This window comes from Gadus macrocephalus, chromosome 7 (assembly GCF_031168955.1).
Source record: "Gadus macrocephalus chromosome 7, ASM3116895v1".
Classification (NCBI taxonomy): Eukaryota; Metazoa; Chordata; class Actinopteri; order Gadiformes; family Gadidae; genus Gadus; species Gadus macrocephalus.
This window is the reverse complement of record NC_082388.1, coordinates 27,912,904-27,940,403: the sequence shown is the minus strand read 5'-3', so window position 1 is coordinate 27,940,403 and position 27,500 is coordinate 27,912,904. Positions and strand designations below refer to the sequence as shown.

The following is a 27,500-nucleotide window of genomic DNA, read 5'->3' as shown; positions in this document are numbered from 1 at the left end:
ACTAGAGACAGAGCCCTGTACAGCCATTAGAGACAGAGGGCTGTACAGCCACTAGAGACAGATCCCTGTAGCCACTAGAGACAGAGGGTTGTAGCCACTAGAGACAGAGGGTTGTAGCCACTAGAGACAGAGGGCTGTACAGCCACTAGAGACAGAGCCCTATACAGCGCTGCTAGAGCTGACCTGAATAAAGGCATCAGAGGTGTCAAAGCGGTCTACAAGAGGAAGATAGAAGACCACTTCAAAAACAACGATCCACGGTGGGTGTGCAGGGCATCCAGCACATCACCAACTACAAGCCCAGCAACAGCACGACGGCCGACGGCGACGCCTCGCTGGCAGAGGAACTGAACTGCTTCTTTGCCCGCTTCAAGGTGAAGCCAGAAGAGCTCGTCACCATTTTCCCACCAGCCCTTCACAAGAACAACCACACCATCTCTTTGCTGGAGGATGCGAAGATATGCGAAGATATTCAACTCAATCTTATCCCACCTGCCTGAAAGTCTGCCACAATCATCCCATTACCAAAAAGGCCTGTCATCAGCGGCCTTGATGCCCACCGCCCGGTCGCTCTCACACCTGTCATTATGAAGTGCAATGCTGTGGCACCAATTTGCCTACAGAGCAAATAGGTCCACTGAGGATACAATCGACACACTCTCTTCACACTGCACTGACCCACCTCGAACACAGGGGGAGCTATGTGAGGATCCTTTTCTTTGACTTTAGCTCTGCCTTTAATACCATCGTCCCCAGCAGACTGGTCACCAAACTCATGGACCAAGGATCCTCCCAACCCATCTGCCTCTGGATCAGGACTACCCCCCCTAGACCGTCAGCCTGGGCCCTCAGCTCTCCACCCCCATCGCACTCAGCACCGGCTCCCCCCAGGGCTGTGTGTTGAGCGCCCGCCTCTACACCCTCTACAACCACGACTGTGCCCCCTCCCAGAGGTGGGGTGGCCACTGGGAAGATCGGGAGGTTTCCCGGTGGGCTGGTCCACTTTAAATGTATTTTGGGCCGCAGTGCGGGCCCCCCCCCCCCCCTACTGGTAGAAGCCCCACACTGCGCCCAGTGCCCACTTGCCGTTGCATTTAGGTCACACGGAAGAGCGATCGGTCCCACTCCGGCCCTGCCCCCTCCCACTCCACCAACACCATCGTCAAGTTTGCTGATGCCACCACTGGGGTTGGACTTATCTCAGCAGGAGAGGAGACAGCCTACAGGGAGGAAGTCCAAAGACTGGCAGCATGGTGTTCAGACAACAACCTCATCCTGAACAACAAAAAACAAAGGAAATCATCAGAGACTTCTGTAAGAACAATGCAGCCCCCCCCCCAAAGGTTTCAGACTTTAGATTACTGGACACACACATCTCAGAGGATCTCCCCTGGACTACAAACAACACAGTAGTCAAGAAGTCCCAGCAGCGACTCTACTTTCTGAGGATCCTCAGGAAAAATAACCCGGAGGAGAAGCTGCTGGTATCTTTCTACCGCTGCTCCATCGAGAGAGTGCTGGCGTACTGTGTAACCACATGGTATGCTCTGCAGCGGAAAGCAAAGCCCTTCAGAGGGTCATCAACACTGCCCAGAAATTCACTGGTTGCACACTGCCCTCCCCGAAGGACATCTTCCGATCTGTACAGGTCTCTCAAAGCACCAACAGACTCAGAGACAGCTTCTGTCAGGTCTCTCAGAGCCCCAACAGACTCAGAGACAGCTTCTGTCAGGTCTCTCAAAGCACCAACAGACTCAGAGACAGCTTCTGTCAGGTCCCTCAGAGCACCAACAGACTCAGAGACAGCTTCTGTCAGGTCCCTCAGAGCAACAACAGACTCAGAGACAGCTTCTGTCAGGTCCCTCAGAGCACCAACAGACTCAGAGACAGCTTCTGTCAGGTCCCTCAGAGCACCAACAGACTCAGAGACAACTTCTGTCAGGTCCCTCAGAGCACCAACAGACTCAGAGACAGCTTCTGTCAGGTCTCTCAAAGCACCAACAGACTCAGAGACAGCTTCTGTCAGGTCTCTCAAAGCACCAACAGACTCAGAGACAGCTTCTGTCAGGTCCCTCAGAGCCCCAACAGACTCAGAGACAGCTTCTGTCAGGTCCCTCAGAGCCCCAACAGACTCAGAGACAGCTTCTGTCAGGTCTCTCAGAGCACCAACAGACTCAGAGACAGCTTCTGTCAGGTCTCTGAGAGCACCAACAGACTCAGAGACAGCTTCTGTCAGGTCCCTCAGAGCACCAACAGACTCAGAGACAGCTTCTGTCAGGTCTCTGAGAGCACCAACAGACTCAGAGACAGCTTCTGTCAGGTCTCTGAGAGCACCAACAGACTCAGAGACAGCTTCTGTCCCATAGCCATACATGAACTACATATTGTAAAAAAAGAATTATACATTTAATTAGCACCTTAAAACATCCTGAATGTATCAATTTGCACTATTAAAATGTATGGTTATTATTTAGCGGACAACACTGCTGTGCAATGCCCTTTACCTCAGCTGCTATTCATAATTATCTGTATCATTTATCTGTATTTTTGATCCTTATTTGTTATTTATATATTTTATCTTGCTTTGTTGATATCGTTTTTTTTACCTTTCTTATATATTTAAAATGTTGTGAATCGCACCGTCTAGATTGCATTTCAATTTCGTTTTACTATGTGCAATGACAATAGAGAGAATTCTGATTCAGATTCTTCTGGTAGATGAATAACGAACAATAAACAATATTCAACAAAAACGATGAAAATATTACAATAACATTGTGTGTTGTCCGATTGTATTCAATTGCATCAGTTTACTTAAACTCTTCTACTTATCTTTGAAAATAATCTTGTTCTCACCAGACGATTCACGCAGCTCATATAGCAAAGATTAGTCTTGATTTACTACCTTTAAGCTATTTTAACCTTCTTAACCAAATGCCCAATTACGCTTACGGAAACAAAAAAAAGAAAATCACATGACCCTGGAAAGCAGACAACAACATTCCATTCATGAGATTCACACACAAACGAGTGTACATGAGTGCGTGCAGGCAGGAGGCTGTGCTTCTCCCGTGTATGTGGGCGCACACACACACACACACACACACACACACACACACACACACACACACACACACACACACACACACACACACACACACACACACACACACACACACACACAAAGTAAAGTCAAGTGTTCATATTCCATTGATGCCCTGTAAATAAATATATTGATTCATAAATGTATCGATATTAGCTCTGCAAAGATTGAAAAAGACGATACTCCAGTAGAATCATTTGCCTTATTTTTTGTAATAAGTCCAAGTAAGGAAAAATGCCCAAAAAGCCAAAATAGGATAATAAAAAAAAGTATTGAATATAAATCCAAGAGTTTGAGCTCGGCTTCCGTTCGCTTCAACAGCAGAACAGCAACGCGTCAGCCGACCGCCGGGTCCCCGCGGGCCGCGGGAGGACCGGTCGCTTTGGAGTCTGAGTACCGCGGTTTTATACACGCGTTTTGCCCCGCCCCCTGCACACGTCTCCCATAACAACAAACCAAAGAAGAACAAGAAATAAAAATCAAAGCCCTCATTTGGTGACGCACGTTCCGTGTCCTGCTCCATCCCGTGAAGAGGAACGAGTGAGTCTCCTGACCTCTCCACCGCCACTCCCTTAATAACCCAGCGAGAGAGAAAGAGAGAGACCGAGAGAGAGAGTAGGAGAGAGAGGGAGAGGGTGAGGGAGAGAGAGAAGGAGTGAGTGTGAGAGAGAAAGAGACAGAGTAGGAGAGAGAGGGTGAGGGAGAGAGAGACAGAGTGGGAGAGAGAGGGAGAGGGTGAGGGAGAGAGAGAAGGAGTGAGTGTGAGAGAGAGAGGGAGAGAGGGGTGAGAAAGAGAGGGAGTGAGAGACAGAGAGAGGGAGAGAGGGGTGAGAAAGAGAGAGAGAGAGGGGTGAGAGTGAGAGAGAGCGAGAGAGGGGTGAGAAAGAGAGAGAGGGAGTGAGAGACAGAGAGAGAGGGAGTGAGAGACAGAGAGGGATGGAGAGAGAGAGAGAGGGGTGAGAAAGAGGGACTGAGAGACAGAGAGAGGGAGAGAGAGAGAGAGGGAGTGAGAGACAGAGAGGGATGGAGAGAGAGGGAGAGAGGGAGAGGGAGAGGGGAGAGGCCTCCGCTCTTCCCCGTCTCTCGTTCCATTATTTCCCGGTAGTTGTGCAGCGGGGGAGTGGATTCCTGAGCAGAGAGTCACGCTGTGTTGTAAACCCAGTGCCAGCAGCCGGCCCTCCGCGCTCTGACTCAGTCGCTCCGCTTGTCTCTTATCGAAACCATGTGTTCTGGTGTGTGTGTGTGTGTGTGAGTGAGTGAGTGAGTGTGAGTGTGTGTCTCTCTCAGAGGTCTTTGAGGGCCACAGGGCTACAGGGGGGTTGAGACAGGACATACAGGACAGCGTGTTTGACGGTTATAAGTCGCCTTCGACAAAAACGATAAAGGCTGTCGCATCACAGAGCGTTGGGTTTACTTCTTTTATTTGTTCAGTAGGAATTTCAACACACATCAGGAAACACTTTGACCTGAATCACATTCATGTGTTCCGGTTTGATTCCTCACTGTGACTTCTTTTGGCGTAAGGTTTGACAGCTCGTATCATCACCTGTTGGTCGTCATCACATGGATGACAGGAAGGGGATAGAAGGGCGGAGGGAATTCACGCTCCACATCTGGAAACCATCCGGTCCTCTGGGCGTCGCCGTGAAGAACACAGAATCCTGCTCCCCCCCCACCCACAGGCCCCTCCCCCCACCCACAGGCCCCTCCCCCTCACCCACAGGCCCCTCCCCCCACCCACAGGCCCCTCCCCCTCACCCACAGGCCCCTCCCCCCACCCACAGGCCCCTCCCCCTCACCCACAGGCCCCTCCCCCTCACCCACAGGCCCCTCCCCCTCACCCACAGGCCCCTCCCCCTCACCCACAGGCCCCTCAGGTCCACTCAGGTCCTCTGACCACTAAGGGACTCTGGCATCAGCGATGTTGTGGCGGCCATGTTTCTATGGAATAACAACAAACCAACATGGAAGTGGAAGTCTCTTTATCACCCAGCATTCCTCCCACAGGGGGACTGGGAGGACGACTGGGGGAGGACTGGGGGAGGACTGGGAGGACTGGGGGAGGACTGGGGGGAGGACTGGGGGGAGGACTGGGGGAGGACAGGGGGAGGGCTGGGGGAGGGCTGGGGGGAGGGCTCACAGGAAGCGGCTCAGGAAGGCCTGGTAGGTCTGTCTGTGAGTGGAGGAGGCCGGTACAAAATGGCCGCCAGGATGCTCCATGACGGCGGGCTCCCGGAAGAGGGGGAGGAGCTCCCGGCTCATGGCGTCGGGGATGACCCGGTCGTCCAGACCGAAGACGTGCAGCGAGGGCACGCCCAGCGGGGGCACGCCCAGCGGGGGCACGCCCAGCGGGGGCACGCCCAGCGGGGCGCCGTAGAAGCCCCGGTGGCCCTCGCAGGCGCTGCGGAACCCCGCCACCAGCACGGCGAAGCGCACACGCAGCGGGGGGTCGGGGTCGCGCTCCTGGAGCGCGCAGAGCACGGCCACCAGGGCGGCGCCCTGGCTGAAGCCCAGGACGCCGTCAAACGGCCCCAGCTCCTCCCCCGCCGCCCGCACCGCCGCCAAGCTGTCCTCCAACCCCAGGCTCTCCGCACAGCGCTGCTGGGCACTGAAGCTCCGCCCCTCCACGTCGGAGAACCACCAGCCCCGAGGGTCCGGGCCCCCGCTGCCCTCACCGGCCCCCGACACCGGCCCGTTGCCCCCCGGCCCGCTGGGCCCGCCGGACCCCGACACCGGCCCGGTGCCCCCCCCGGTGGCCCCGCCTGCTGAACACAGAACAAGGACATCTTTTTAATATATACACATTTACATACTGTACATACATGCGCGCATATATATACACACACACTATATATATATATATATATATATATACACATACATACATACATACATACATACATACATACATACATACATACATACATATATATATATACAGACCAAATAGTAGTAGGGCCTCGGGTCTTCAGCAAGCCCTTGTGGTTTGAAGTTGCTATTCTTTGTCATGCATAATACTTACATGAGGTGTGTGTGTGTGTGTGTGTGTGTGTGTGTGTGTGTGTGTGTGTGTGTGTGTGTGTGTGTGTGCGCGTGCGCGTGCGTGTTCGGAGGGTGTGTAGATGATGACCCACCGCTGCAGACTCGGGTCACGTGGTGCGGTGCGGTCATGTAAACAAGCTCCACTTGTTTCTTTAAAAGTTTCCGAAGAGCTCCAGTTTTCTCCCGGAAGGAGGCGCCATCCTGCCGGTACCCGTGGAGACTCAGCACCCTGAGGGGGCGCTGGGACATGATCGTAACCCTAACCCTAGCGCCCTAAGACGATCAGCTATCATGTGTTTAAAGGCGTGGAAACCTTCCTGGGCACGTCGGCCTTTTTGGAACGGAGAGAAACGAAGTTCCAGTCACAAAGGTTCCGCCTTCACTTCACGCAAATATTGAAATAAATAACTTAATTTTACTTAATTACACATTTTGCTATTCTGGCTGACAGGATATGAATGTTTTCATTAATATGTTCGGTAAATGAATGACGAATGGATGTAACTGTTCATTCCAATGTTGGTCAAACGGGGGCAGTGTTGCTTCAGGCATCGGGCACCGACCTTCATCTGATGACAGGACTTCATTTGATGAGAGCCTTGATCTGATGACCGGCCTTCATCTGATGAGAGGCCTTGATCTGATGAGAGGCCTTGTCCTGATGACCGGCCTTCATCTGATGACCGGCCTTCATCTGATGACAGGCCTTGACCTGATGACAGACCACCGGGATCTTGATGGAGACTGAGTTTGTTTCTTTGTTTGTTTGTTGTTGTAGACATGCTCTGGATCTTGAGGTCAATACGAAGTCAATGCACTTGTGGAATATCCTTAAAATAGTCAACAATAGATTCGTTTTATTGTTAATGTTACCTTGACTGGATTAGAACGATTATATAATATAGCATCGAGCAGTTCACTGAAAAGATGATGGAATACCTTCATTATCTTTGTGTTTTTTAAATAACCAAAACCAACCATAAACAGAATGATGAAACACAGATGAATAGGCCTACATTCACTCTTTCTTAAAGGGGACCACCATTATACAACCATGTGTGAGTGTGCCGTCACCATGTGTCATCAGCCTTCACAAGCCACTTTGAAGATCTGCCTCTTCTGACATCACAAGTGTTATGTTGCCTTTGGGAGAGGCCTCCAGGTCATCAATGTCCCCTTCCTCAGCAGCCAACCTTCGTCCTCATCCTCTTCCTCCCATCCCAACTGGTTCTTCGTGTTCTTCTGTTATCTGAGAAGCAGCTTAATACTGATTAACTCGCAGAGGGAGAGTAGCGACTGGCGCGGAGCCAGAGATCTGACGCCCGGGACGCCAGGCGTACGTTAAAGGAGACATATTATGGGGTTTTCCCAAAAAGTAAACATAGTATATGAGTTCCAGAAAACATGTTTTTTAAGCTGTTTGCTGGAAATTGCTTTTAGGAAAAAACATCTCGCCTACCGCTATTCCCCTCTGTTTCAGTCCCTTCAGAATGAGCTGTTTCTGGTGTCTGTAGCTTTAATGCAAATGAGCTGCTGCCCATTGACCAATGAGCTGCTGCCCATTGACCAATGAGCTGCTGCCCAATGAGCTGCTGCCAAATTGACCAATGAGCTGCTGCCCATTGACCAATGAGCTGCTGCCCATTGACCAAGGAGCTGTCAGAGTGAAGCAGCATGGAGAAGAAGTGATTGTTGGCGTTTGCGGACTCCTGGAGCTCTATATCTATATAATTTAATATTATATAATAAATAGGTATTTATATAATATTATATCTAATATCACGGCCAAAAGCTATGTGCGCCTCGGACGATATTATGAATCATAAAGACTGCGTCTGACGTTTCTGGTACTTACACAAGAAGGACGGACAGCCACCAGGGGGCGGGTCTGGGAGAGAGCTAACAATCGTCTTATTGACGGCTTTTCTCAAGCCTTTCAAAGCTCACAGATGTTGGTTTCCCTTCCTTAAAAAATTCTGTACTGAAAGCAAAGTCAATTCCCAAAGGATGTGTTTGAATGGCTCTGTCAATGGTAACATGGCATGCATGAGGGCCCACACACACACACACACACACACACACCCACCCACACAGACACGCCCACACACACACACACACAAACGGACACACACACACACACATTACATGGCATGCATGAGGGCCCACACACACTAACACAGACACACACACACACGCAGAAGCAAACGCACACACATAAACACACAGCAATGCTCCGTGGTGTCTACAACATTATTACCAGTCCCATCAAGGGCTCCACACTCCCAGTTCTGATGCCCACTTCACCTCCCCAGTGGTTCACACTCCCAGTTCTAATGCCCACTTCACCTCCCGAGTGGTTCACATTCCCAGTTCTGATGCCCACTTCACCTCCCCAGTGGTTCACATTCCCAGTTCTGATGCCCACTTCACCTCCACAGTGGTTCACATTCCCAGTTCTGATGCCCACTTCACCTCCCCAGTGGTTCACATTCCCAGTTCTGATGCCCACTTCACCTCCCCAGTGGTTCACATTATCCAAAAGGGGAAAATGATGAAATATTTCGATGTGGTTGTTATGATAATAGATGCTATTTACAGTAATGTTCCCATTGAGTAGAAGACATACTCTCATCTTATTCATTATCAAAATCATAACACATGCCAAACACTTGCAACTGTTAAGCATGTCATTATCTTTCTCTATTATATTCTTCAAATGGAATGACCTCAATAGAAAATATGTCAATTTGGAATGTCTAATTTGTAGCCTATATAAAAGAAAACAATGTGTGAAATCCACATTTCTGTCCTTGTCAACATGAGTTTCTTTATGTGTTCCTCCTCACAGTCCTTGCTCTGCTGCATATTAGAGCACCTTATGGCACTATTCCCCCGGCAGGACCGCTTCGGACCCAGCGCGCCTCAGCCCAGTCGTGAGGGTATAGCGGTATCGCCCCGCTCAGTTACGGCTCACGTTTCCACCGCCGACTACCCTTATGGTAGGGGGCGGTTTAAGCCGTAAGGCGATAGCCGCGGCAGCTACGTTAGCATGGTGACCTCATAGCATCCTGACACAGTGCAGCCTGCTGATACATCCAAGGTAAAAGAAGAACGCGACACAATGAGCAAACTTTTGCAGAACATTTCCTTCAATAAACGAAGCTTTCGCCGTTGTCCAGAAATACCTTGCGGGTACTGTGTTTGTTTGTTATTATCCCCCTGTCGCACAGAAGTGACTATTCTGTCGACCAATCAACGGACGGCGTGTGTAACCCTAACTTGCCGGCACCCTTTCAGGCGTCTCAGTACCCCAACAGAGGAGAACGGCTCAAAACGGCTCAGTCCACTTTTGGCGGTGGAATTGCGACCCGCGATGAGACTTAGCAGACTGAACCGACCCGCACCCTCCGGTGGAAATGCGCCATTAGAGCACCTCAAAGCACCTTAAAGCACCCTAAAGGTAGGGCCTCATAGTCGCTATACCCCCCCCCCCCTGAAACAAGCAGCATACAGACGGCCGCCGGCAGGACAGACGGATCGAGACGAGGAGAGGCACGTGAGGGGGGGGGGGGGAGTGGAGATGAAGGCGATGGAATCAGTGATGGAAGGCAGAGGAAGAGACTTCAGAAGTTGCATTCATGGACAGAAGCTGGACCCTGCTCTCACAGGGCGGAGATGAAGGGAACTGTTGGGGCTGGGCTATTTTGTCAAATATAATGAGAAATAAATCCCATCGCGCTGTGAAACGTAATAAAATCCTAAGAAAAATGATCCACCACACTTGCACTCACACACACTCACGCATGAACATACCAACACACACAAAACACACACGCGCTCACACACGCACCAACACGCACACTTTATCATTTCATTATCCCTCCCAGTGTTGGTGCGACGGTGCTAGACGCGCCGTGAAGTCAGGATAGAGGAGAGCTTCATAAAGTACCACTGTCACTGCAGAGGGGAGAGAGTGGGAGAGAGAGAGGGGGGAGGGAGGGGGGGGGGAGAGAGAGAGAGAGAGAGAGAGAGAGAGAGAGAGAGAGTGAGAGAGAGAGAGAGAGAGAGAGTGAGAGAGAGAGAGAGAGAGAGAGAGAGAGAGAGAGAGAGAGAGAGAGAGAGAGAGAGAGAGAGAGAGAGAGAGAGAGAGATGGCCAGGACAGAATGGGGCACAAAAACACACACACACACACATCCTAAAGTGATCAGGATTAATCAACATGTAACACCATGCATTACAGTAAGGCTAGAAAGAGAGAAAAGAGTGAAATAACTCCAACTGATACGGACAGAGAGATAACGATACACCAGAGATACGGACAGAGAGATAACGATACACCAGAGATACGGACAGAGAGATAACGATACACCAGAGATACGGACAGAGAGATAACGATACACCAGAGATACGGACAGAGAGATAACGATACACCAGAGATACGGACAGAGAGATAACGATACACCAGAGATACGGACAGAGAGATAACGATACACCAGAGATACGGACAGAGAGATAACGATACACCAGAGATACGGACAGAGAGATAACGATACACCAGAGATACGGACAGAGAGATAACGATACACCAGAGATACGGACAGAGAGATAACGATACACCAGAGATACGGACAGAGAGATAACGATACACCAGAGATACGGACAGAGAGATAACGATACACCAGAGATACGGACAGAGAGATAACGATACACCAGAGATACGGACAGAGAGATAACGATACACCAGAGATACGGACAGAGAGATAACGATACACCAGAGATACGGACAGAGAGATAACGATACACCAGAGATACGGACAGAGAGATAACGATACACCAGAGATACGGACAGAGAGATAACGATACACCAGAGATACGGACAGAGAGATAACGATACACCAGAGATACGGACAGAGAGATAACGATACACCAGAGATACGGACAGAGAGATAACGATACACCAGAGATACGGACAGAGAGAGATAATGATACCGGGCCCCCCTCCCCTTATTGTGTGTGTCTCTGGTCAGAGGGCTGTTGTACTGGTTCTTACAAGGGGGGCCACTGGGGGGGGGGGGGGCTGCTGGGGGGGGGGGGGCTGCTGGGGGGGGGGGGGGGGCACTGGGGGGGGGGGGGGCTGCTAGGGGGGGGGGCACTGGGGGGGGGGGGCTGCTAGGGGGGGGGGCTGCTAGGGGGGGGGGGGGGGGCTGCTAGGGGGGGGGGGGCTGCTAGGGGGGGGGGGGGGGCTGCTGGGGGGGGGGGGGCTGCTGGGGGGGGGGGGGGGCTGCTGGGGGGGGCCAGCTCATATCTCCTCACTGAAGGCCAGTGGAGAGGGGAGGGCTCACCGCCGTGAGGGGGGTGATACACAGGCCAACTAGAGGCGGTTAACGATGCTCTCACACACACACACACACACACACACACACACACACACACACACACACACACACACACACACACACACACACACAAACTATGCTGCTGTGTGTTCGTTCTCCACTGTCGAACCGTGAGCCTTGCCTCCTCAGACGTGTACAGGGAGAGGGAGGGATGGGGGGGAGGGGGAGGAGGGATGGGGGAGGGGGAGGGTTGGGAGTCCGGAGAGGAGGGGCCAGGTTTAACAAGGGAAAACAAACCAGATAGCGTGTGATGAAATGAAAGAAGAAGAGAGTTTCTGTACTCAGGTGTAATTTGGCCCATCTGCTGTCAGGCTGATTCATGAGGAACAGGGATATTACAACCACCGCTGAGAGGGGGATGGCTGAAGGGGCTGCCTGCCTGCCTGCCTGCCTGCCTGCCTGCCTGCCTGCCTGCCTGCCTGCCTGCCTGCCTGCCTGCCTGCCTGCCTGCGTGCGTGCGTGCGTGGACCTCACGACACCTTCGATATATATACACATGAATATGCATTAATACTTCGGTCCACTTCATCTTGCAGTGAATGCATGTGGAGCTGAGTGGCTTGCTCGAGGGTTTGGGTTGAATATATCATGTAACCCTACCCGTACACTGGTCCTCTCATCACTGAGCCTGGCTGGGGCTGATTAGCACATGGCTAATCAGTATGTTATTGGGGATGGACATTGTGGCTTTTATGTTGTAGTGACCAAGAGAAGCATGTACTCAGGTAGAGCTCCACATCGGCTCATTCCAAACCCTTATTAGCTGCTGGGGGTTTGAGGGCACCCCAGGAGAGTCTCTTCTGCTCTCCCGCTCCTTATCTAGGTTACAGTTAGAACAGCTGGCTGGAAGCTGCTGCTGATTCCATCTGATCTGGTGTGCCGGGAGATTCCATCTGATCAGGTGTGCCGGGAGATTCCATCTGATCAGGTGTGCCGGGAGATTCCATCTGATCAGGTGTGCCGGGAGATTCCATCTGATCAGGTGTGCTGGGGGACGGAGTCAGTAGAGGTGACATCAGAGCAGGGATTGTGTTTGTGCTGATTCAGCAGCCTCTCCTCAACTCCCTGTACCTGTTCAGCCAATTACATCTGATTGATATTCTCCACCCTTCTCACCAACTCTTCTCCATGCCTTAAAGCGACGGAGGCAATTTAGAGAAGCAGCCGGAGCTCTATTCGAGTGAGCTGCGTTCAGAAGGTCTCAGACAAACCCTCTGCCTCCTTCAGCAGGGAGGGCCTCCAGTAGACAGACAGGCAAGTACATAGACAGGTAGACAGACAGACAGACAGGTAGGTAGACAGACGGGAAGAAAAATAGATAGGCAGGTAGACAGACAGACAGGTAAGCAAACACGTAGGTACTGAAAGGTAGGCTGTTTTAAAGGCATGTGATAGCCCCAGATTTTTTTTTTTGCTTCAGCATTTGATTTATTGATTACTGTCCGGTTGTGAAGATAATTAAGCAGTAGGTGTTATTTATTTTAATCATTAAAGGAACACTGTGTAGGTATTTCTCCCATCTAGTGGTAAAATTGTTTGCACTCAAACAATTTTTTTAAATGTGGTTTGCTACCTGGTTGTAACTCCGTCCGTCCGTCCGTCCGTCCGTCCGTCCATCTGCCCGTCTGCCTGTCTACCAGGTAGTGAGTGATAAAGGTGAAGCATCCACGGGGCAGATGGATGGACAGAGGAGATGAGCTCCTGTATTCAGAGTGGGCCCCAGAGATGAGCTCCTGTATTCAGAGTGGGCCCCAGAGATGAGCTCCTGTATTCAGAGTGGGCCCCAGAGATGAGCTCCTGTATTCAGAGTGGGCCCCAGAGATGAGCTCCTGTATTCAGAGTGGGCCCCAGAGATGAGCTCCTGTATTCAGTGGGCCCCGGAGATGAGCTCCTGTATTCAGAGTGGGCCCCAGAGATGAGCTCCTGTATTCAGTGGGCCCCAGAGATGAGCTCCTGTATTCAGAGTGGGCCCCAGAGATGAGCTCCTGTATTCAGTGGGCCCCAGAGATGAGCTCCTGTATTCAGAGTGGGCCCCAGAGATGAGCTCCTGTATTCAGTGGGCCCCAGAGATGAGCTCCTGTATTCAGAGTGGGCCCCAGAGATGAGCTCCTGTATTCAGTGGGCCCCAGAGATGAGCTCCTGTATTCAGTGGGCCCCAGAGATGAGCTCCTGTATTCAGTGGGCCCCAGAGATGAGCTCCTGTATTCAGAGTGGGCCCCAGAGATGATCTCCTGTATTCAGTGGGCCCCAGAGATGAGCTCCTGTATTCAGTGGGCCCCAGAGATGAGCTCCTGTATTCAGTGGGCCCCAGAGATGAGCTCCTGTATTCAGAGTGGGCCCCAGAGATGAGCTCCTGTATTCAGAGTGGGCCCCAGAGATGAGCTCCTGTATTCAGAGTGGGCCCCAGAGATGAGCTCCTGTATTCAGAGTGGGCCCCAGAGATGAGCTCCTGTATTCAGAGTGGGCCCCAGAGATGAGCTCCTGTATTCAGTGGGCCCCAGAGATGAGCTCCTGTATTCAGTGGGCCCCAGAGATGAGCTCCTGTATTCAGAGTGGGCCCCAGAGATGAGCTCCTGTATTCAGTGGGCCCCAGGGATGAGCATCCTGTATTCAGTGGGCCCCAGAGATGAGCATCCTGTATTCAGTGGGCCCCAGAGATGAGCTCCTGTATTCAGTGGGCCCCAGAGATGAGCTCCTGTATTCAGAGTGGGCCCCAGAGATGAGCTCCTGTATTCAGTGGGCCCCAGAGATGAGCTCCTGTATTCAGTGGGCCCCAGAGATGAGCTCCTGTATTCAGAGTGGGCCCCAGAGATGAGCTCCTGTATTCAGTGGGCCCCAGAGATGAGCTCCTGTATTCAGTGGGCCCCAGAGATGAGCTCCTGTATTCAGTGGGCCCCAGAGATGAGCTCCTGTATTCAGAGTGGGCCCCAGAGATGAGCTCCTGTATTCAGTGGGCCCCAGAGATGAGCTCCTGTATTCAGTGGGCCCCAGAGATGAGCTCCTGTATTCAGTGGGCCCCAGAGATGAGCTCCTGTATTCAGAGTGGGCCCCAGAGATGAGCTCCTGTATTCAGTGGGCCCCAGAGATGAGCTCCTGTATTCAGTGGGCCCCAGAGATGAGCTCCTGTATTCAGAGTGGGCCCCAGAGATGAGCTCCTGTATTCAGTGGGCCCCAGAGATGAGCTCCTGTATTCAGTGGGCCCCAGAGATGAGCTCCTGTATTCAGTGGGCCCCAGAGATGAGCTCCTGTATTCAGAGTGGGCCCCAGAGATGAGCTCCTGTATTCAGTGGGCCCCAGAGATGAGCTCCTGTATTCAGTGGGCCCCAGAGATGAGCTCCTGTATTCAGTGGGCCCCAGAGATGAGCTCCTGTATTCAGTGGGCCCCAGAGATGAGCTCCTGTATTCAGAGTGGGCCCCAGAGATTAGCTCCTGTATTCAGTGGGCCCCAGAGATGAGCTCCTGTATTCAGTGGGCCCCAGAGATGAGCTCCTGTATTCAGTGGGCCCCAGAGATGAGCTCCTGTATTCAGTGGGCCCCAGAGATGAGCTCCTGTATTCAGAGTGGGCCCCAGAGGAGACAGCGTGTTGTGTGGGCTGCGCCGTACTCTGTGATTACATAATCTGTTAATATTATTAATATTACCTTCTCCTCGTGTGCGTTGGCTCCCATCTGACCAGGAGCTCAGGGTGGCCGCGTTCTCAAACACCCTTAAAACAACAAACATGATGTACTACTATTTTAATCACGAGTAGTATCTATACTACTAGTTCTATGATCATTTAGTAGTGGTTGTAGTAGTATAGTAGTAGTCACAGTATAGTGTTAGTAGTAGTTGTATAGCAGTAGTTTAGTAGTAGTATCAGTAGTAGTATAGTATAGTAGTACTATAGTAGTAGTAGTATTAGTAGTAAAAGCAATACTAGTATAGTATATTAGTAGTATATACGTAGTAGAAGTAGTAGTATAGTAGGATAATAGTGGTAGTAGTCTAGTAGTAGGTGTATTAGCAGTAGCAGTAGTATTAGTAGTGGTAGTACTAGTAGTATAGTATTAGTATAATGGTAATATAGTAATAGGAGTATAATAGTAAACTGTTGTAGTCTAGTAGTAGGTGTATCAGCAATTGTAGTAATATTAGTAGTATAGTAGTACCATTAGTAGTACATCAGAAGTAGTTGTATAGCAGCAGTAATAGCAGTAGTACTAGTATTATAGTAGTAGAAGTAAAGTAGTCGTAGTCTAGTAGTGTAATGGTAGTAGTAGTCTAGTAGTGTAATGCTAGTAGTAGTCTAGTAGTCTAGGTGTATTAACAACTCCTGGGCGAAGGGGAAGGAAGGGGAATAAGAGGAGGATGAGGAAGATGAGGAAGAAGAGGATGAGATAGATGAGTAGTAGGAGGAGGAGGTAGAGGAGGAAGAGGAAGAGGATGGAGAGGAAGAGGAAGCGGAGGGGGAGGAGGAGGAGGAGGGGGAAGAGGAGGGAGAGGAAGAGGAGGGTGAGGAGGAGGAGGGGGAAGAGGAGGAAGAGGAGGGGGAGGAGTAGGAAGAGGAGGAGCAGGAAGAGGAGGATGAGGAAGATGAGTAGTAGGAGAGGAGGTAGAGGAGGAAGACGAGGGGGAGGGGGAGGGGGAGGCGGGTTGGCCAGGTCAGAAATCCAGAGGATCATCTTTCCGTTGAAAGGTTGTTCTGACTCGTCCACTGTCTGTCTCTAATCAGAGAGGGTGCAGGAGGTGTCTAATCACCTTCTGCAAAGGTCAGGAAAGGTCATGGAAGGTCACAGCTGCACGGGTTAAAGGACCCGGCCTGCGATGCCCATCACTTTGTTTTCCAAATGACCTTTTCCAGCGAAGGCAGAGAGGGAGACATCTTTGTTTAGACCAGCTGGGTTCACGCAGCTGGTAACTACTAATACTACCCCAACTATAGTCAGGTTAGTATTAGTAGCATTAGTATACTAATGCTGCTAATACTACCAATACTATGTAACTTTTTATCACAATCATTATATATATATATATATATTGCCAACAACTGCCACACTCGCTGTGTATTTTCCTTCCTTGATGTTGGTTACGTGACGATGTGCCGCGTGCTGCGCGTTGACGTTACGCGATGTACATTTTCTAAAAGGAGCTACGTAAAAAAAAAAAGAATAATTAGGAGAAGGATTTTTATTGCAGCGGCGGAGAAAATTCAGCAGCGGCGGCGCGCCGCTGCTGTGTGAACGTGGGGGAAACACTGGGGGGGGCTAAAAGTTTGGAAACCAAACCCCCTTTAGGGGGGTCTGGGGGCATCCTTCACCCGAAGATTTTTTTGTGATTTTCACATACAAACTAAGCATTCTGGTGCATTCTGACAAAATAATAAAGACAAAAGAGAACATTTCCTTACAAAGACGAATGGAGCCGGGGAACTAAGTTTTAACTTAATTTATTTGCCTTGTAGAATTAAGCGAGATTAAAAGTGCAAATACATCAATAATAATTGGGAATTATACACAAGAGAGAATGTGATTCTAAAATGGGTGAGTTACGGCCAATCTATTGTCTAGGTAACTTCACTCATAAATCAATCTACAGTCAAGTATGCATTTAGACAAATACGATAAAATATCAATATAATATGTGCAACCTTTTATGTGTGGTTGTTCAAGACACACTGAAGGCATGATGCCAACTATATGCACACTGAAGGCATGATGCCACCATAGGTTTGCAGAGAACTATATACAATATACACACTGAAGGCATGATGCCACCATAGGTTTGCAGAGAACTATATACAATATACACTTGAAAGGGGTGGGGTGGAGGTGTGGGGTTGTGATGGCCGCTGTAACCCAGTGTCCACCCTCACAGAGGGGGGGTGGGGGGGTTGTGAGGGCCGCTGTAACCCAGTGTCCATCCTCACGGGAAGGGGGGGTGGGGGGACAGAGAGAGAGAGAGAGACAGAGAGAGAGAGACTACATTAGACGTGTTCGCACTGTAACGACTGCCAACTGCACTGTTCTTTATCGCAAACATGAAGCAAGCATCATGTCCCGAATAAATTCAATATCAGGCCTCGAATCACAACAAATAAAATGCAGGGAGACAGCAGGCAATGGAGAAACTAAATGATTTTCCAAAATCACATCCGAGGTACAGTCCAGAGATACAGCACCAAGTTACACTAATTAATAATGCTCTATAAACAATTAGATAAGTAGGCTACAAACATTTTCTGATGGCAAAAGATTCTCACACACACACACACACACACACACACACACACACACACACACACACACACACACACACACACACACACACACACACACACACAGGGCCGGCGCTGGCCGTTTCGGAGCCCTAGGCGACTCGAAATCAACTTGCGCCCTGGACAGGTCTTGCGAGGGGGGGGGGGGGTGCTACGCTGACGGTTTCGGGCCGCCCTGACAATTGCTCCCGCGCCCCCTCGCTTCTCCGTTCGCGTCGTATATTTTAATTGATATATTTTTTAATTAAGGGCGCCACCAGAGGGCGCCCCCAACGCATTTGTCGCCCTAGGCGGTCGCCTAGCTCGCCTATGCCGATCGCCGGCCCTGCACACACACACACACACACACACACACACACACACACACACACACACACACCAACAAAACATGTTCACACTGTAACGACTGCCAACTGCACTGTTCTTATCACAAACATTATGAAGCAAGCATCATGTCCCGAATAAAATCAATATCAGGGCAGCTTGGGTCTACCTTATTTGAAGAGAAGCTCACATCACAGTTACCAATGTGAGTTGCACTGCATTCATGTTTCTTTATTTTACAGGACACATGTTTTAAATCCACGACCCCTTGTTGGGTCCAAGCTTCTCCTCAAACAGCACGCGAGGGGAACAGAAGGCAGCGCAGCTAGCTAAGCTAGCCGTTAGCCAGTCTTTCCTTTCTAACCAAGAGGTGCAAAATGAACGATTTTGTCGCGTGTCCTTTTGTTTTATCTGAACATCGTTTGGCCGATGTGCCAAACGATGTGCCTTCTTTTTTTTCTAAAGACATCATCGAAAACGGATGAGTCAGTAGATAGATCATATGGATCATTCATGTGTGACCTCATCTCATATTTTGTGTCACTTCAATCCGTGTATGGTTCGTTCTTTGAATATTCCGATTTAAAACAAAATCAGAAAAAAACAATTACAGTTTTTTTCAGTCGCTAACAAGCGTTTTTCTAAACAGTAGTCACATTTTCAAAACTCTAAACACGATTAACACAACATCGGTCCTTTGTGGCCATACCATTCACACATTTCATGTTGTTTTCACACAATATGCAGTCAGTGAACACATTTATATAATGCTTACATTTTCTTAACAGACAAGCTATACCTCCAAACAAAATTATGGATTGTTTTTGTATTATTTACAAATGTTAACACACAACATCCCACAATTGCAAACACAATATTCCAAACCTTAGATACAGTATAAAAACCTCTGCTTCTGTAATACAGTAATATCAGTTCTAAAACAATATATCTCAGCTGATAATAAACAAACAATTGAATAATTGACACACAGCTGATGTATGTTGGGTATATTGGGTCAACCACAGCTGATTCCACTCTGGCTTAGAATCAATGGCATTACTAAAAGGAGGACTTTGAGGAGTGATGTTTTTGGAAACAGAAACCGAAAAAGATGTCTGGACGAGGAAGAGTTAGAGCAAGGGGCCCAGGGAGAAGAGCAGGCCCAGTGAGAGGAGCAGTGAGAGGTGTAGTAGTGAGAGGAGCAGGAGTAGTGAGAGGAGCAGGAGTAGTGAGAGGAGCAGGAGAAGTGAGAGGAGCAGGAGTAGTGAGAGGAGCAGGAGAAGTGAGAGGAGCAGGAGTATTGAGAGGAGCAGGAGTAGTGAGAGGAGCAGGAGAAGTGAGAGGAGCAGGAGTAGTGAGAGGAGCAGGAGTAGTGAGAGGTGCAGGAGAAGTGAGAGGAGCAGGAGAAGTGAGAGGAGCAGGAGTAGTGAGAGGAGCAGGAGTAGTGAGAGGAGCAGGAGTAGTGAGAGGAGCAGGAGTAGTGAGAGGAGCAGGAGAAGTGAGAGGAGCAGGTCCAGGGAGAAGAGCAGGCCTAAGGAGAGGGCAAGGTAGAGGTATAAGAATGCGTGGTGGTGGCATTCTAAGGGCTACAAGGGCAGTGGTGAGTGATGGAATTCGTGCCACTATCATTGACCATGTGATAAACCACGGTCTTTCACTAAGGGAGGCTGGTGAAAGAGTACAGCCCAATTTGGGGCGGTCAACGGTTGCGTCAATTATACGCATCTTTCAACAAACCAACAGGTAAGTTTGCATTTTACATGGATTGTTTCTATTCTCACTTGACATGTCAATGAGGCCATACAGTAATGCATATGTTGATTTTTTTTGTCCCTCAAAAGAATGCAACGTCTTCCTCCCTCTGGGGGAAGAGGTAAGCTCCTTAATCATCAACAAGAGCTTGCCATAGTAGATATGGTTGTTGCAAATAACGCAATTAAACTGCATGAGATTCAAAGCAGAATTTTGGAGGACCAAGAGATATTTCACAATATCAATAGCATCAGCCTCGCAACCATTACGCGGACATTGTCCAAACACAGAGTGCGGATGAAACAGCTCTACACTGTTCCCTTTGAGAGGAACAGTGAGCGAGTCAAGGTGCTACGACAACAATATGTCGAGGTATAGTGTGTATATTCAATTCAATGTACAGTTCTATAAGCTTTGCACTTTTCAAGTAGGTAACCTACTCAGTAATAGGTTACAGTACTGTATGGTATATAGTACTATAATGGCATGATTTACATACATTTTGTTTCAGAGAGTTATGGAATTGGAGGCCAACCAGGCCCCTCATGAATTCGTATACGTGGATGAGGCAGGATTTAATCTGGCCAAAAGGCGTCGACGTGGAAGAAATGTCATTGGAAAAAGGGCCACAGTTGATGTTCCTGGACAGAGAGGGGCAAATATCACTATGTGTGCGGCAATTTCAAATGCAGGATCACTCCTCCACAAATGTCAGGTTGGACCTTACAACACCGAGCGCCTCCTTGCTTTTCTCGATGATCTCCACCAGCGCCTGGTTCCAGAGCAGGATCAGGAGGGTGAAAACAGGAGGACCTTCGTTATCACCTGGGACAACGTGGCCTTCCATCACTCACAAGCAGTTACAGCATGGTTTGAGGTCCACCCAAGACTGATTCGTCTATTTCTTCCACCCTATTCACCTTTCCTCAACCCCATAGAGGAGTTATTTTCTACATGGAGGTGGAAAGTCTATGACCATCAGCCACGTGACCAGTTGTCCCTCCTTGAAGCCATGGATGCTGGCTGCAGGGACATCACAGTTGATGATTGTCAAGGGTGGATCAGGCATTCCAAGCGGTTTTATCCAAGGTGTATCGCCTTGGATAACATCAGATGCGATGTGGATGAAAACTTGTGGCCTAACCCTGAAGATCGCAGGGATTAGATAAAGGAATTTTGTGCTTTTTTTTAGTTCTCCCTTTTTACTGGGCTTTTTGCTGTTGCTTTTTTGTTCATGGATATTTTGTTAACTTTACAGTAAACAATACTGTCAAACGTTTTCTGTTGTATCATACTGTAAACAGTATTTCTACTATACCTCCTGTAGTAAACAGTAAAGAAAAAAAAACTGATTAGCTTTTTACTGGAATGCTTTTGAATGTGAACATTACATGTGGATATACAGTACAGTTCCCAACCAAAAAATTTGGCGTAAAAAACAGTGGATTGCATGTTTTGCATGCAAATACCTGTAAAACTGAAACATAAAAGTCTATGCAGTTTTTGTAATGTCCACAATAGCCAGTATTTTGAAACCTGGTGTACTTTGATTGGCTGCATGTTCCTTGTGAAGTGAAAACAAGAGTTATTCTTTGAAAGAATAATTTCATTTTGAGTCAGATGTCCAGTGTTTTGGTAAAGTTAGTGTGTGCAGAGAAAGATGTCTTCTATTTTGAAATGAAGAGTTAGTATATAGTTAACAAAATGTGCTTTTGAGAAGAAAATGATCTATTTGGCCAATTGTGTTTTGTAGGTGTAAGTCTGTGTTAAGAGTTTAGAAAAAGTATTTTAAGTATAGGTAAGCGCTCGTTAGCGATGGAAAAAAACTGTAACAGAGTCGTTTTTTGGTTTTTCTGATTTGGTTTTTGAAATTGAAAAAGGGCAAAAGGAATAAACAAATAAACTGCATTTTTCTGTTTTCTAAATGAAAACGGGAAAACTGAATAATCCAGTTGCTTGTTTTGTTTGCGTGATATTTAGATTAAAAAAACGCAATGACTGCCGGGAAAAGGGCACGTGGTTTAAAAAAAATATATATAAAGACGTTTGAAACGTTCCATCGAGTCTCACGCATTCTACAATGGCCAGCGTGGGAGCCGTCGAGTCTGCGAGGACGATCTGAAACTAATCAGAAACTAGATTTCTTCTTCGAAGGTTTTGCTCCACACAGAACCTCCCCACCGTCATAACGGAGCACTTCGAGGCACCAGATTGCTTTAGAGCGGTACTGATCGCGTCTAGCGTCTTTCCAGTGTCAAATAGTTCAAGAATAAAATCACCATAAGGTTCAAGTGCGGCCATAACATAAGCGGGAGTATTTATAGAAAATATTTGCGATCTAGAACGTTCTTAATCGGGAATCATTTTCATTTGCTCTCCATACCACCAATCTAACCAACCAATCGCTTGTAGTCATGCTTTAAACAAAACACGTTTTTGAAATCGTCACATACACAAACTAATCGAAATGACAAGGGATATCTCTTGTCTTTTATCCCTCCATTCCCCACTATTCACGGAGCCTGAGGTGAATCATTTTAAATTAAATAGTCTAGATCAAGGGTCCCCAAACTACGGCCCGCCTTAACAACTGGAGTGGCCCCCTTAACAATCCCAAACAATCCCTCTAAACATGGCCTATAAAAAAAAAATAAAAAAAAAAGGGAAGTGAAAATTTAAATATAGCATACAAGTCAATTGTACTTTTTCATATATTTGAGATGTCAAATAGCGCTTTGCAACATGACGTCACCAAGTTCGCGCCGCAATGTCGGGTGATCAAGCTGCAAGTGCAAGCGGGAGATCAAGCTGCAAGTGCGTGCGGCGATTGAGCGGCAGGTTTGCGCGGGCAGTAGAAAGCAAGACAAGAAAATGTCGAAACTGTTGGGGAAATGGAAAATAGATTCAGAGTGCAGAGTTTTTGAACAGCAGAGGACAGATGACTATTTTTTTGTCCAGTGCAAGGAAAAGGCAGTTTGTCTAATCTGCAAAGAGACAGTGGCGGTGTTCAAAGAATTTAACATCCGCCGACACTATGAAACCCGCCATGGCGGGCAGTATGCTAGCTTGCTGGGCCAAGTGAGGAGAGACAAGGTGGCTAATCTGTCATGAAGGTGGTTGTGTCTTGCATAAACTTCATCAGAGCAAACGGACTAAAACACAGGCAGTTCCAAGCTTTCCTATCTGAGCTGGAGTCTGCCCATGGAGACGTGCTTTACCACGCTGAAGTCAGATGGTTAAGCCGGGGCAGCCGATCGACACAGAATGGAAATGGGACCTCGCCTTTTTAACAGATGTGACAGAAATTTTAAACGGCCTCAATTTACAGCTCCAAGGCAAGGGAAAATTAATCGTGACATATATTCCCACGTCAAAGCATTTGAGGTTAAACTGGCGCTGCTTGTTGGACAAGTGCAAAACCAAGACTTCACCCATCTCCCTGCTACTCGAAGCCTCTCAGCTGAGAAACCAGAGGTCCCGTTTCCAACCAAGAAGTGCAAGGACGCACTGGAAACGCTGAGAGCAGAGTTCAGTGTGCGGATCCGTGAGCTTCGTGCCGACGTTAAAGAAATTTGCATATTCCAGAACCCTTTTGCTGCCGACATTAATGACACCCTGCCTTCTCTTCAATTTGAACTGGCTGAGTTGCAGACCTGCGATGTGCTGAAAGACGCATTCAACCCCAACTGTCTCATAGAATACTATGCTTCCCTCCCAAACGAGACCTTCCCCAACATAAGAAAGCACGCAATGAAGATGTCCACAGTTTTTGGGAGCACATATATCTGTGAGCAAACTTTTTCACACATGAAGCTGATAAAAAATCAGACGAGATCAAGACTCTCAGATCAACACCTGCATCAGTCTCTGAGACTGGCTGTAACTGGAATGGAACCTGACATCAATCTCCTCACCAGTCAGAAGCAAGCCCACAGCTCACACTGATATGGTAAGCCTGCTGATTTCGATATCTATGAAAATGAAAAAATGTCAGTGTAGTGCTCTTTTTATAGGCAACATGTTTCTTGAACAGTGATGTCACAGACAAAATGAGACTGCAGCATGTCATACAGGGCATTTAGCAGGCGCTTTTATCCAATGAGACTTACAATGGCAGAGTCAACCATGCAAGGCGACAGCCAGCTCATCGGGAGCAGTTAGGGTTAAGTGTCTTGCTCAGGGACACACCAACTTTCAACTAGGAGGAACTGGGGATCGAACTGGCAACCTTTCGGTTACAAGAGCACTGCTCTTCCTCCTGAGCTAAGCCGACCCGATGTCAAGCCGAAGTAATCTCCTGATGCGTTGCTTGTGTTTTTTATCTGCCATTCCCGGAAGGGCCTGCATGCTTCCAGGACCACCCTGAAGTCAGGAGGAGAGATTGTGGTTGACCGCTCCCATCCTGGAGCCAGGATCCTCATTATCACAGCACAAAAACCTAATCTAAGAGTCATGTAAATACGAAACCAGATCACCTTATATACCTGTTCATTAAAAATATTCTGCATTAATGTTATTTCACTGTAGCCTTAGTAAACATACCTGTTAGACATAATAATTACTATTATTATTATTATACTATTGTTAACTATCTTTATCTGAGACCTGATCTTTACCTGATTTTTACTACTATTCTCTATTAATATTATTTCACTACTTGTAAAGACAAAATACCTACCTGTTGTTAATTCACCTGTACCTGTTATAAAATCACATCACCTCGTTGTTACCTGGGATCAGCTTGTGTTTTTATTTTCCATAAAATAAAAGGAGTTCCTGTGGTACTTAAAATAAACACGTGAAGACTTTCTACAGGCGGTGCCAACGCCCAGCGAAGGGCAGCTGCAAAATAACAATAATACTGGTTGTCACTTTGGCCCATATCATTTCCTGTCATAGACTGACCCCGGCCCCCATCACAGAAAGGAAAGTTGATGTGGCCCCCACCGAAAAAAGTTTGGGGACCCCTGGTCTAGATAGATAGATAGCCTAGTCAAGTCTTTATTAATACCAAACGACACAAATCGTCGGGAATTAATTTAGGTGATTCTGAACACACAGGACTGTAGCCTAGAAGACCACACAGAACAAGGGAGACAAGTCTGACTGGACATACACAGAATACATCACATTAAAACTACACATGTTGATAGATGGATAGATAGACAGATAGGCCCAGATAGATAGATACATATGTTCCATTATTTGCCTTGCGGAGCCAGCCAGTCCTGTGCACGTATGCCAATTAGCCATGTGCGCCAATGTCAATATGTTTGACGAATGAGTGCAGATCATGATTTGCAGATGCAGATCAGTGAAACATATTTTAACTAGCCTACTACAGCACGCAACGTTTTTTTGTTCTCGGTTGTAATTACATTTTAGGAGTTTTTTTAATATATATATTGGAGGGGAAACACTGTCCTATTTGCTGTCGAAGCACTTTATCCAACAAGCAAAACCGTCTCTGCAATATGGCCAAAGTGTATGGGAGTTCACTCTTTGATATGGCTGTCTGTACTAAAAGCATACGGCTCCTTTAAATGCGTCTGCAAAATTGAATTGTACGTCATGAGCGATTTGAGCGACCAAAGCGAACAGAAATATTCGCAGCGAAACTTTATGAGTACGGTAACATGCAAGGAGATACTGTTGTTTTTTTTTGTTCTTACTCAAACAGTCCAGTCCATCTGCGAAAAAGAGAAATAATCCTCAATCCGGGGAAAAATAAATTCGGTGTCCCTTAATCCACAGTGAAAGGTGTTTAAAAAGTTCTCTTCTCTAGGCTGAACGTGAAGTTTTTCTTGACGATCTTACCGTCCCGTTAATTCCCGAGGAAAGCGAAAGAGAATGCACAAATCCAAGGCTGTAAACGCGCGGTGCTCACGCGACTCCAACGTAAACCACACAGCAGCAGTTAGCTTCGGGAGGTTAGCCTTCGAAACAGCACGGCCACGTCCGGGGAAACTGCATCAAATCCACACAGCTCCCAAAGTGGAGAAAGCAGTCCGGTCCGAGCTTGTGAAGAGAGTTCCAGAGTTTATTCGTTCGGGCGCCGGTTGTAACGATTCCTGTCTACAACAAATCAGTTACTAATAAAAACGGAAACTTCGTTTGTATACTGCTGTTTATTCAAAAACCGAGCGGGAAGAAGAACACTTCTTCACTCACGTTAACTCATACAAAGCCAACAAAAGAGGGAGGCGCCACCTAGTGGCGCTACATATTATGAACCTGACTGTTACAATCGGGAACGAACAAACTAGAATTCTGACATATGTTGCGCAGAGGTTGCCAAAAGTGCAAACATGTTATATGCAATCTAACAACTGCATATAGATTTATGGCATGTAAAAGAGTGACAGTATTGCAAAGTAAATTGAGTTCATTAAGTGTGCATGCATTTTGCATGAATAAAAAACAAACAAAAAAAAACGCTGATGTAGGGTAGGCCTACATCGTATGTGCACTCACATTTTGGGTAGCCTATTTTAAGTGCACTATAGTGCATGAAGTGAACCACTGAGAATTCGAACACCACTGCACATAACTTCTTTATAGAGTTACTCAGTTGAGTACTACCAGGAGATGGTGTTTGGTACGCACCCCAGACATAACTGTAACATCGGATCTTATGAAACGTAACCAGTTTCACAGAGGTTTTTTGCGTCACCTTTTTTTTTATCAAACTGCAGCAGCTCGACCACGGAGCGTTTGATTATCTGACAAAAGGAAGGTTGCGATCAGCTGATTTTGCGCAGTTCTCCAGTGTGTGTGCGGTGCACAGCGCACATGAGCGCATATTTCTTGCGCTTATCATTCGTTTCGAGCCACGGCACATCTTGGTGCCACTTTTTCCAAAAAAAAAAAAATTCTTCTGCTCCGGCTCCATTTGCCTTTTCTTTGCTGGTGGCGAAAGCACAAATAGCTGCTTGTATTTTGTTGTTTCGTTTTTTTTTCGATCTCCCGTAAATTACGCACAAGCGCTGTAGTGACACAAGTGACGTCACGCATCCCCGGTTACCTATGTGATTCTCCGTAATGTCCGTTTTTCCTCCGAGACTCCTCCCCTCCGTAAAATTTCTGTCCGGTATGTCCGTAATATACGTTCAAAATATTTAACTTTCGCCGTCGTTTTACGGAGATACAGTATGAAAGTTTTTATGTTTTTCACAAAACATGTAAGTACCTGGCAGGCCAAACTCCTCGCAGATCTCTTTCCAAGCCTGGTTGGTTTTGTTTTTATCTCTGTATATGTCGATCCTCATGTTCCAAAGTACCGGTCTCCTAAAAACGGCCATTATCATACGCTCCCCCATCTTTTGTCCGTCAATAAATTCATGTCCGTACGTAAAACACTAGCGACTCCTTCCGTAAATTTACGGAAGCACGGATACGAAAAACATACGAATGTGGAAACGAGGCGTTATGGCCGCGCATGCGTACTTGCATACCAGTTATGTGCACCCCAATATATATATATATATATATATATATATATATATATATATATATACTGTAACTCTACCTCTTATTAATTTGCATATATTACATATTTGTGATGCATTTATTAAATTACGTTTAATTATGTTATTTGTAGCGTGAACAGATAGAGGCTGGACTTT

At 47.8% G+C, this 27,500-nt stretch overlaps 3 protein-coding genes across 5 annotated transcripts in view; 2 read left to right on the top strand and 1 right to left on the bottom strand.

The window, feature by feature from the left end:
- The window catches only part of LOC132462155 (uncharacterized), a 306,161-nt gene that overhangs the window by 29,896 nt on the left and 248,765 nt on the right, over positions 1 to 27,500 (top strand). The window lies entirely within an intron of this gene.
- On the bottom strand, positions 4,508 to 6,491 carry ovca2 (OVCA2 serine hydrolase domain containing). Of its 2 annotated transcripts, none has more exons than XM_060057763.1 (3): positions 6,238 to 6,491; positions 5,171 to 5,868; positions 4,508 to 5,115 (listed from the first exon to the last, which is right to left on the bottom strand). In XM_060057763.1, exons 1-2 carry the CDS (start codon positions 6,392 to 6,394, stop codon positions 5,240 to 5,242), a joined length of 786 nt encoding a protein of 261 aa, XP_059913746.1. In that variant the 5' UTR covers positions 6,395 to 6,491; the 3' UTR covers positions 4,508 to 5,115; positions 5,171 to 5,239. The 2 variants fall into 2 exon arrangements, with proteins under 2 accessions (XP_059913746.1, XP_059913747.1); XM_060057764.1 differs by having other exon boundaries at positions 5,171 to 5,865.
- On the top strand, positions 18,728 to 21,700 carry LOC132462148 (uncharacterized). The gene is made up of 2 exons (XM_060057762.1): positions 18,728 to 19,866; positions 19,965 to 21,700. Exons 1-2 carry the CDS (start codon positions 19,235 to 19,237, stop codon positions 20,251 to 20,253), a joined length of 921 nt encoding a protein of 306 aa, XP_059913745.1. The 5' UTR covers positions 18,728 to 19,234; the 3' UTR covers positions 20,254 to 21,700.

Bases quoted from the DNA above. Each gene is read 5' to 3' on its own strand.
- ovca2 (XM_060057763.1), bottom strand. From the start codon at position 6,394: ATGTCCCAGCGCCCCCTCAGGGTGCTGAGTCTCCACGGGTACCGGCAG. The intron at 5,869-6,237 runs GTGGGTCATCAT...TTCTGTGTTCAG, and splicing joins CGTGACCCGAGTCTGCAGCG to CAGGCGGGGCCACCGGGGGG.
- LOC132462148 (XM_060057762.1), top strand. From the start codon at position 19,235: ATGTCTGGACGAGGAAGAGTTAGAGCAAGGGGCCCAGGGAGAAGAGCA. The intron at 19,867-19,964 runs GTAAGTTTGCAT...GTCCCTCAAAAG, and splicing joins ATCTTTCAACAAACCAACAG to AATGCAACGTCTTCCTCCCT.